Genomic DNA, 10707 nt, shown 5'->3' with positions numbered 1-10707 from the left:
AGTGAAAAGGAGGAGAAAAAGAGGGGAGGAGAAGAAAGAAAGGTGAAAAAAATAATCATAGATCATAGAAACTTAAGCCATGTGACATCTGATTAATTAATTAATCCACCGATATTAATCAGAATTAATAAAATATTATTGGCTAAGCAGAGGCATGCGACATCCACTATATAATATAATAAAATTTTAATTTTAACAACTCATCAAAATTTTAATACTTGCAAACTTCAATATTTAAGTATTTTGACATATTAGTATTCTCGTATTTTGCGTTCAGTTTTGAGCACTCTTAAAAGAAAATTAACCAATTTTTCTTGCTTTCTCTCATCCTTCTCTTCTTGTTCCAACAACCGAAACCATGGATCTTGTTGCTCAGCCTGTGGTCTCTGAACTCTTTAAGGGGTTGTTTAAGATTTTGGGGTCCAATGAGGTGCGGGACTTTGCCCGGAACCTTGTTGGAGGGGTAGATTCTGAACTCGATGAGCTGAAGAAAAAGTTGCTGACGGTTGAAAAGCTTCTTCGCAAGGCAGAAGACAAGCAACTCACGTATGGGGACGTAAAAGAGTGGCTTGACAATCTTCAAGACTGGGCTTATGATGCGGAAGACATACTGGATAAGTTTGCTTACGAAGCTTTGCGACGCAAACTGAAGACAGAACACCAGCCGAGCTGTTGCAAGGGATTGAGCTGCATTCCTGATTGTTTCAGTAGAGCCAAGTTCAATGTCCACATGGGGTCCAAGATCAAAGACATCACTGGCCGCTTGGAACAGCTTCTGCAGGAACGATCAGATGAACGTGGATTGCTAGAGCTTTCTGGAGGGACATCAAGTAACGTCGCTGCACCGCAAAGGCCAGAGGAAACTTCAAGCGTCCCACCTGAAAAAGAAGTTTATGGCAGAGATAAAGATGAAGCCAAACTACTTGACATGGTGAAAAGCGCTCAACCAAGTGGTGCCAACTTTCGAGTGATAGCCATCGTCGGCATGGGAGGGATCGGCAAAACGACAGTGGCTCGAGCGGTGTACAATCACGAGGAATTGGAAGGTTTCAAGTTTGAGGAAAAAGCGTGGGTCTGTGTTTCGGTCAATTTTGACGTTCTCACTATCTCAAAGAATATCCTTGGGTCATTAAAACACTCTTCATCCTCCAATCCAAATAATTTAAATGAAGCACAAGTTGAACTGCAGAAGGCAGTAAATGGGAAAAAATTCTTGATAGTATTAGACGATGTCTGGGAGGTAGACTACAGAAAATGGGAACAGCTTATATCTCCCTTCAAAGCTGGTGCACCTGGAAGCACGATGATCGTCACAACACGCCGTGAAGATGTTGCAAAAACAGTAAGATGCTCCCATATTCACCATTTAAAGCTTTTATCCAAAGAAGCTTGTTGGGACTTGTTTACGGAGCATGCACTTGCGACTGGTACTGCTGCTGATGCTGATCTAATTACCGATTCAATTCGTAAGAGAGTTCTTGAAAGGTGTCGTGGTCTACCTCTGGCAGCAAAGACCCTGGGTGGTCTTCTACACTCTAAGCCGATTAATACTTGGGAAAGAATGTTAGATAGCGACGTATGGAATTCATTTGAAGAAAATGATGTTCTGCCAGTACTAAAGTTAAGTTATCTCTATCTTCCTCCGCATTTAAAAAGATGTTTCACATATTGTGCGATTTTTCCAGAAGATTACGAATTTGAGAAAGAGGAACTTGTGCTTCTATGGATGGCAGAAGGTATTGTTCAATCATTTGATACACAACGGGATGTCGCAGGTCAGTACCTTAATGATTTGTGTTCAAGGTCGCTTTTTCAAAAATCAAGTAATGATGGTTCTAAATATGCAATGCATGACCTTGTCCACGATCTAGCTAAATCGGTTTCTAAAAAATTCAGTTTTAGCTTTGAGAAATCCATTATCGAGCTACCAGAAAATGTTAAAAGAATTCGTTATTTTTCTTATCTTTCTAATAGATATGATTTGGAAAAGAATTTTAAGGGCTTGGAAAAACTTGAGAATTTAAAAACATTCTTGCCGATGTATGGAGGTTATTATAATTACTACATAAGTGCTAGAGTTCTCTTTGATTTGTTGCCAAAGTTAGAGAAGTTGAGAGTATTATCTTTAAAAAGATACCGTATCACTCATTTACCTAATTCAATTGGAAATCTGGTTCATCTAAGGTATCTCAACTTTTCTCACAGTAGGATCAAAAGTTTGCCTGAGTCAACAAGCCAATTATTTAACTTGCAAACTTTGTTATTAAAAGATTGTTCTTCTCTCGTAAAGTTACCTTCCAACATGAGATATTTGACCAATCTATATCATCTTGATATAAGTGGTCAAAATTTATTGGAAGAGATGCCGTCAAGAATGAGAGAGTTGAAAAATCTCCGAAAGTTGTCCAACTTTATTGTGGGGAAGGAATCGGGCTCAAATTTGGAAGATTTGAAGAGCTTAAATTTTCTTCAAGGAGAGCTTCACATTTCCAAATTAGAGAATGTGAATAATATAAGGCAAATAGGTGGGTCCATATTAAGCAATAAAAATGATTTAAAAGTGTTGTCATTAGAGTGGGGATCCGAATTTGATGGCTCACGAGTGGAGAGAGTAGAAAAGGATGTGCTAGAAATGTTGAAACCGTATAGCAATCTAGAAAAGCTAACAATTAGATCCTATGGTGGTTTAGAATTTCCATCTTGGTTAAGCACTTCGTCATCACTCTCTAAATTGGCGGTCCTTAAATTAGAAAATTGTAAAAATTGCACAAACTTGCCTTCAGAAAACCTATTGAGCTCACTTAAAGAGTTAGTCATTGAAAGGATGCCGAAACTAGAAAGAATAAATATGCGAATTCCTTGCAATTCATTAGAGGTTCTTCGTTTTAGGAATTTGCAAACATGTCAGTATTGGGACACCAAAGGGGAAAATGAGAATGTTGAAAATTTCCCAAAACTTCGTGAGCTTTCCGTTATTGAATGTCCCGAACTCATCATAGAAATGCTTGATCATCTTCCCTCATTGAAAAAACTTGATATTGAAAAGTGTGCAAAGTGGACGGTTTCATTCTCAAGTTTTCCAAAGCTCACCAAATTAGAAATTGATGGGTGCAAGGAAGTGGTGTGTACTGGTAGTTCTACGGAGTTCATGTCACCTGAGTCTGAATCTCTTCCAAACATTGTAGGATCTGAAAATTGGTTGAGTCAAGGTTTCAGTTGTGTTGAGAAGCCACTAAAATGGAGTCATAGCCTCACCTCTCTTAAAAGCTTATCTATAGCAAATTGTGGTATCTCATTTCTAAACAACATTTTTCTTCCCAATTTGAGTCGTCTTGAGATTAGAAATTGCGAGGCTCTGAAATCTTTGCCGAAAAGATTGAAGCAAAACAACATAGAAAGACTGACAATTTTGGGTTGTGATTCTCTATTATTCATTGCAAGAAACGCACTGCCTTCGTCTCTAAAACGCCTTACGATAAGCAGTTGTGAGCGAGTACAACATTTGGAGGGTATCAGTTCTACTCTTCTCGAGGAGTTGGATATTTCCCATTGTGATTCTCTATTATTCATTGCAAGAAACACACTGCCTTCCTCTCTAAAACGCCTTAGTATAGGGGGTTGTAAGAAATTACAACATTTGGAGGGTATCAGTTCTACTCTTCTCGAGGAGTTGGATATTGGTGATTGCAAGTCTCTCACGTGCCTATCATCACGAGCATTGTTGCCTAAGACACTCAGAATTCTTTATATTTATGAGTGTCGAAATCTCACAACATTATTATCAACAAGGTGGTGCGTACATGAATCACTTGAGACCCTCTATATTGAAGATTGTCCAAAGCTAAAGTCACTAGAAGAGGCATTTAACAATAACCCCCGTCTTCAAGATGTACGTTTAGTGCGTCTTCAAAATCTTGAATCCAATAGATTGTTCGGCCTACATAATCTTACTAGTCTTAAAGAATTAACACTAGATGGGGAAGAGGTCGAAATTAGTAAGAGACTGATTAGATGGGGATTGCACAATCTCACCTCTCTTAAACATCTTGAAATTAAGGGATTTGAAGATCCAGAGCTTATTCTATCGGAGGACCAGCGAATGCCCACTTCTCTTGAATCTTTGAAGATCTCTAATTTCGCACCGTTTAGATCTGTTTCAGATTTGGGCACATTGACCTCTCTTACAGACTTGAGAATTGAGGATTCCCCAAATCTCAAGTCAATTCCAGACCTAGGAAGCCTCGTATCACTTAAAAGCTTCTGCATAGGGAGTTGCCCAAAGATCAAATCAATTCCAGATCTGGGAAGCCACACCTCCATTGAAAAATTCAGCATTTGGAGTTGCCCAAATCTCAAATCAATTGCATGCCTGGGAAGCCTCACTTCTCTTCAAACCTTGCATATCAGTGGTTGCCCAAAGCTCAAATCCTTGCCAAGTCTGCCACCTTCACTTGTGGAATTACGGATCTGGAGTTGTCCATCACTAAAAAAGCAGTGGAGAAGAGGTAAAGGGAAGTATTGCTCAATGATAACTCACATCCCTACTGTTAGAATAGATCGAAAATTCATCTTCAATTCAAAGGAGGAGAATTGAGCTTAATTAAGTGAATTCAAGGATGCAGTCAGATAATCATCAAGGTTTGTGATTTACTTACACCTCGACTATTAGTTGAATTTTTTATATTAAGATATTATGTTTTTATCCTTTGCATTAATTTCAAGTACTAATAAGTTACTCTTTATTTTAATTTGCCAGATAATCGTCAAGGACACAATCACAGTGGTACTTTGTACTGGTAATTTTCTGCAACTTTTGTTGATTAAATTAACTTTAATTTGGTACCTTGTGATAAAACTCAGTTCATTTGGAGTATGAGTTTTAGGTTAATAGGCAACTGAATTTTTTCTTTTTTTTGAAACCATGATACAAGCAAATTCTTCATTTTTTCAATTTTTGTAAGTGAAGTTGAAACGATTTTGGTGCAGAATGTGAATATTAATAGCGAATTAAATAATAATAAGAATTTGTAACCTATTACTGGTAGGGTCACGCCCCTCACGCCACCCCAGGCCTTCTGAGACCCAATCATCTCCCAAATATTGAATTGTGATACATGAGTGGTATTTTAGAATTCATATCCAGATAAAATAATTAAAATCAAATTATTTTTATTGCAATAGAAATAGAGTTTATTGATAGTTAAAAACATTAGTAAAAAGATACTGAAATTTTTAGTTTGATCAATAAGTATTTTTTCAAATATAAAATGTCAAAAAAATATGCATACAATAAGTGGTTTATCATTAATTTTTAAGTTCTTCTTTTTATTATTTCTTTTATAATAAATTACATTTAATTATCGTTATTTTAACTATTAAAACTATCTCTAAATGAAATTATTAATTAAACGTATAAATGACATCAGGAGGTTGTGTAGAATAATATAGGTAGAAAAAGAATATTATGCATATGTTTTTGATAAATCATATTAGATGTAGAATTTGATATTTTCATTTTTCAGTGATTCAGATGAGTTACACATCTGCCATTCAAAGGAAGAACATTAAGAGGCAGAACTTTGAACTATTTTGGCTCTCAAATTGAAGAATCAATCAGATAATTGTCTCATTTCAATCCAGGTTTGCTAATTTCTAACATCTAAAACTGTTTTCCAGATTGTTATCATAACATAGTTTTGTTATTCTATAATTTTGATGGCAATATAAAATTTTGTGATGTTTTCAATAATTGATACATATATCTGCTAAAGTTTCTTTATATTATAGGGTTGTTATATACGAGTTTCATTTCAGATGATCACTTCGTTTTGATTGAGGGGGAATGAAAGTAGACTACGATTGGGAAGGCTGAAATTTTCCATCTCCAATTTCATGTAAGCATAGTGGACACTTTTTATATCTAAACTTTTAACAAGTGATGATTTGAAATCATTTCTGTTTTGCATGTCTAACCACACATTCTGTATCTTATCCTTGCTTTGCATATGGGGTTTATCAAATGTTGTGCCAAAACAAGGATTGCTAAACCTGGTTTTAATGGTTTTAGCATCAGAGGGTGGAGATTTGAGGATAAAGCAGCCCTTATAAGCCCAAAATTAGCTTAATTCTTAAGGTAACTCCTTTGTACTAAAAGCAACTCTCTTTAGTAAGATGAAGGTGTTGTTTTTAAAAAGAGGCTTGGCGAGCACCATGACCGAGTCCATAAAAAAGATAATAGTTATGTTTTTCTTTTATTTTAAAATTCTCATTGCTTGAGAAAAGACCTTGCTTATATTTAGTTAATATATAGAAAGACAATGATGTGTTAAAACAATTTCTTTGGAATAAATTGGTTTAGAATCTGGCTAAAGTGAAAACCGCAAAATGATATATGGCCATAGTTAACTCTTTTACCAAATATTTCCTTTATTGCTAGCTTCATTACCTTCATGAGTTATGCTAATTTTGGTTGTCCTATTCATTTTTATAGGAGAAAATGATGAGAGCAAAGTCAAGTAATGGACATTTACATATCCTATATAAGAACTGGCTGAAATATTTGATGTTCATTAACTACAAGCACATGAGATATTCTTTCTCATGTTAAGTAAACTTGTCTTTACATTTTTTTCAACACGATTGCCTTTTTTTCTACCAGAGCATGTCTACTTAATTGTATTTATTAATGTTCAAGGTAAATCCTAGGATTGAGTGATGAAATTGACACAGCTTTGATAGATTGATGCGCTACCTTGGGTGAAAGACTTGAAGTATATGTGGCCTACAATAGCCATAACCAAATAAAGAGCTGAGTTTGTGACCAGTTCCTATGTTGGTAAGATGTTTAACTTGGATGAGAAATCTTTTAGATTTTGAGATCTCTGTATTGATAACATAGTTGCATCATTTCTGCAGGATATCAAAAATTACAAAAATCTCCAATATTACATCTCTTGAACTTCTGAAGATCAGAAGATGTTCTCTGTTTGAATCTCAAGTCCTTACCAAATGTCTTATTGATGCCTGTCCCCTAAGTAATTTCTTACTAGAAATCTTCTCATGTTGTTGGTTTGCCTAGTCGCAGTACCAATATTGATGTTTATTTGTCCATTGTTAATTAACAGCTTGGTGCAATAAAGAAAAGGGAAGACCAGTGCAGGTAATTTATGCAACTTGTGTTCATTAAATTAACTTTAATTTGATCCCTTGCGGTAAAACTCAGTTTATTTGGAGTATGAGTTTTAGGTAAGGCAACTGAATATATATATATTAACTTAATCAAATTCTTTTTTTTTGAAATCATGATACAAGCATATTCTTCATCTTCTTGCTTTCATTTTTTAAATTTTTTGTAAGTGAAGTTGAAACGATTTTGGTATAGAATGTGAATATTAATAGCGAGTCAAATAATAATAATAAGAATTTGTAACCAATTACTGGTAGGGTCACGCCCCTTACACCATCCCAGGCCTTCCAAGACCCAATCATCTCCCAAATATTGAATTGGGATATAATTAATTAATGTGATACACGAGTGGTATTTTAAAAGTGATAAAGTAATAAAATCAAATTATTATTATTGCAATAGAAATAGAGTTTATTGATAATTGAAAACATTAGTAAAAAGACATTGAAATTTTTAGTTTGATCAATAAGTATTTTTTAAAATATAAAATGTCAAAAAATATAGATACATTAAGTGGTTTATCATTAATTTTATATCGTATTATGTTAAGTTCTTCTTTTATTGTTTCTTTTATAATAAAATTACATTAAATTATCATTATTTTCACTATGAAAAATATCTCTAGATAAAATCATTAATTAAATGTATAAATGACATTAGGAGGTTGTGTAGAATAATATAGGTAGATGAACAATATTATGCATATGTTGTTGATAAATGATATTAGATGTAAAATTTGAAAGTTTCATTTTCCAGTGATTCAGATGAGTTACATATCTGCCATTCAAATGAAGAACATTAAGAGGCAAAACTTTGAACTATTTTGGCTCTCTAATTGAAGAATCGATCAGAGAATTTTCTCATTTCAATCTAGGTTTGCTAATTTCTAACATTTAAAACTGTTTTTCAGATTGTTATCATAACATAGTTTTGTTATTCTACAATTCTGATGACAATATGAAAATTTTGTGATATTTTCGATAATTGATACATATTTCTGCTAAAGTTCCTTTATATTATATGGTTGTCAGATATGAGTTTTGTTTTAGATGATCACTTCGTTTTGATTGATGGGGAATGAAAGTAGACTACGATTGAGAAGGCTTAAATTTTTCTTCTCCAATTTCATGTAAGCGTAATGGACACTTTTTATATCTAAACTTTTAACAAATGATGATTTGAAATCATTTCTGTTTCTTATGTCTAACTACACATTTGTATCTTATCCTTGCTTTACATTTGGGGTTTATCAAATGTTGTGCTAAAACAAGGATTGCTAAACCTGGTTTTAATGGTTTTAGGATCAGAAGGTGGAGATTTGAGGATAAAGCAGCCCTTATAAGCCCAAAATTGGCTTAATTCTTAAGGCACTCCTTTGTACTAAAAGTAACTCTCTTTAGTAAGATGAAGTGTTGTTTTTAAAAAGAGGCTTGGTGAGCACCATGACCGAGTCCATAAAAAATGTAATGGTTATGTTTTTCTTTTATTTTAAAATTCTCAATGCTTGAGAAAAGACCTTGCTTATATTTGGTTAACATATAGAAAGAGAATGATATGCTAAAACAATTTCTTTGGAATAAATTGGTTTAGAATCTGGCTAAAGTGAAATCCGTAAAATGATATATGGCCATAGTTAACTCTTTAACTAAATATTTCCTTCATTGCTGGCTTCATTACCTTCATGAGTTACACTAATTTTGGTTGTCTTGTTCATTTTTATAGAAAGAAATGATAAGAGCAAAATCAAGTAATGGACCTTTACATATCCTATAGAAGAAATGGCTAAAATATTTGATGTTCATTAATTGCAAGCACGTGAGATATTCTTTCTTGTGTTAAGTAGACTTATCTTTATATTTTCTCAACACGATTGCCTTTTTTCCTACAAGAGCATGTTTCCTTAATTGTATTTATTAATGTTCAAGGTGAATCCTAGGATTGGAGTGATGAAATCAACACAGCTTTGATAGATTGATGCGTCACCTTGGGTTAAAGACTTGAAGTATATGCGGCCTACAATAGCTATTACCAAATAAAGAGCTGTGCTTGTGATCAGATCCTATGGTGGTAAGACGTTTCCAACTTAGATGAGAAATCTTGTAGATTTTGAGATCTCTATATTGATAACATAGTTGCATCATTTTTGCAGGAGATCAAAAAGTGCAAAAATATCCAATATTACATCTCTTGAACTTCTAAAGATCAGAGGATGTTCTCTGTTTGAATCTCAAGTCCTTACCAAATTTCTTATTGATGCCTGTCCCCTAAGTAAGTTCTTACTAGAAATCTTCTCATGTTGTTGGTTTGCCTAGTTGTAGTACCAATACTAATGTTTATTTGTCCATTGTTAATTAACAGCTTGGTGCAACAAAGAAAAGGGAAGACCAGTCCAAAATAAACCATGTCCATTTAAGATAGAATAGATGGCAAGTAGTCTCTTGATGAAATTGGATAAGGTAAAAATATATGGTTTACCTACTCACTTCTAGTCTTCACTTAAGAAATTTGTTTTTTGTCAATGCAGTAGCTGACATGTTTGCATTGAAAGGTAGCTATTGTATTAACTGTTTTGCATATTTTTTCAGCTGTCATTTTCATAATTTTTTGTTCTTTGTTTTGCAAGTGATTTAGCCAACATGGCTTGAGATTTGAAATCTAAAGAGGGTTAAGGCCATAACCATCAGATCATTGCTTCACAAACTTGGGTGCTCCATTCAGTCTCCATGGTACCATAAACTTATTGTGATGATAAGAGGAATGTGAAGCCTGAAAAACTGCAGTGGCAAAGCAGCAATGTAGGCACTTGAGTTGAGACAGTTTCTTCTTCCAGTGGAAATTAATTTGTTAAGAAATTGTATAAGAGTGTTGTGAGTTGTGAGGTCTTTCTAAATAATAAGAGCCAAAGACTATAGAAGAAAGTTTCACCTTTCGGTATTTGCGTGCAAAAAGTGGGAGTGTTAAAAGAAATATGAGAGACTGGTGTACGAGGGTTTTGGGTTTGGGTTTAGGCTTTAACATGAGTGCATTAGACTTATACTTTTATTTCCTATTTAGTCATTTGACTCACATTCCGTGGATGTAGGCATAATTTGCCGAACCACGTAAATTTGGCGTTTTATGCGTGTGTGATTGTCTATTTATTTTTCATATCTTTTAGACCTAATTAGAATTCTAAAATCTGTATAAAGTATGCCCCGTATAAGGTCGCTCTCTCCCATACCCACCTAGAAATGAGACAGGTGATATAATCAAGTTGATTTTACCTAGTTTGATGTTGGAATTGTTGTGATAACCATTGGAGAAAGGAAAAGAGGGATCACTAAAATCATAAAGAATCATAGTCATAGAATTTATCCTATCTTGGTCTTGAATCAAATCAATTAGTCTCCTCATTTTTTTTTTTCATATTTTGGTGTGAACATCATTATGAAGAAAAAGTCCACAGTTTCTCTCAAAATCTCTCTGTAATTTTGCTTTATCTGTTGAAGTTTTACGTTTCTTTAAGAAAATTTTCTATTTTT

The 10707-nt window shown here is 34.1% G+C and overlaps 1 protein-coding gene across 38 annotated transcripts; it reads left to right on the top strand.

The window, feature by feature from the left end:
• The first annotated feature begins 225 nt into the window (after nucleotides 1-225).
• On the top strand, nucleotides 226-10471 carry LOC116107584 (putative disease resistance protein RGA3). Of its 38 annotated transcripts, none has more exons than XM_031393849.1 (16): nucleotides 226-4638; nucleotides 4757-4796; nucleotides 5523-5640; nucleotides 5788-5894; nucleotides 6038-6133; nucleotides 6491-6602; nucleotides 6706-6835; nucleotides 6916-7034; nucleotides 7125-7159; nucleotides 7943-8060; nucleotides 8218-8315; nucleotides 8488-8649; nucleotides 8909-9253; nucleotides 9336-9454; nucleotides 9545-9642; nucleotides 9810-10456. In XM_031393849.1, the coding sequence occupies exon 1, from the start codon at nucleotides 359-361 to the stop codon at nucleotides 4592-4594; it is 4236 nt and encodes a 1411-aa protein (XP_031249709.1). In that variant the 5' UTR covers nucleotides 226-358; the 3' UTR covers nucleotides 4595-4638; nucleotides 4757-4796; nucleotides 5523-5640; nucleotides 5788-5894; nucleotides 6038-6133; nucleotides 6491-6602; nucleotides 6706-6835; nucleotides 6916-7034; nucleotides 7125-7159; nucleotides 7943-8060; nucleotides 8218-8315; nucleotides 8488-8649; nucleotides 8909-9253; nucleotides 9336-9454; nucleotides 9545-9642; nucleotides 9810-10456. The 38 variants fall into 38 exon arrangements, 35 of the variants coding, with proteins under 35 accessions (XP_031249709.1, XP_031249723.1, XP_031249720.1 ...); XM_031393863.1 differs by lacking the exon at nucleotides 6491-6602 and having other exon boundaries at nucleotides 6068-6133; nucleotides 6695-6835; nucleotides 8909-9001; nucleotides 9123-9253; nucleotides 9810-10455; XM_031393860.1 differs by lacking the exon at nucleotides 6491-6602 and having other exon boundaries at nucleotides 6068-6133; nucleotides 6695-6835; nucleotides 8909-9001; nucleotides 9112-9253; nucleotides 9810-10455.
• The last annotated feature ends 236 nt before the right edge of the window (nucleotides 10472-10707 follow it).

The sequence above is a fragment of the Pistacia vera genome, unplaced genomic scaffold, assembly GCF_008641045.1.
Source record: "Pistacia vera cultivar Batoury unplaced genomic scaffold, PisVer_v2 Contig541, whole genome shotgun sequence".
NCBI classification, from domain to species: domain Eukaryota; kingdom Viridiplantae; phylum Streptophyta; class Magnoliopsida; order Sapindales; family Anacardiaceae; genus Pistacia; species Pistacia vera.
The sequence above is the reverse complement of the archived record's forward strand: the minus strand, read 5'-3'. Positions and strand labels throughout refer to the sequence as shown.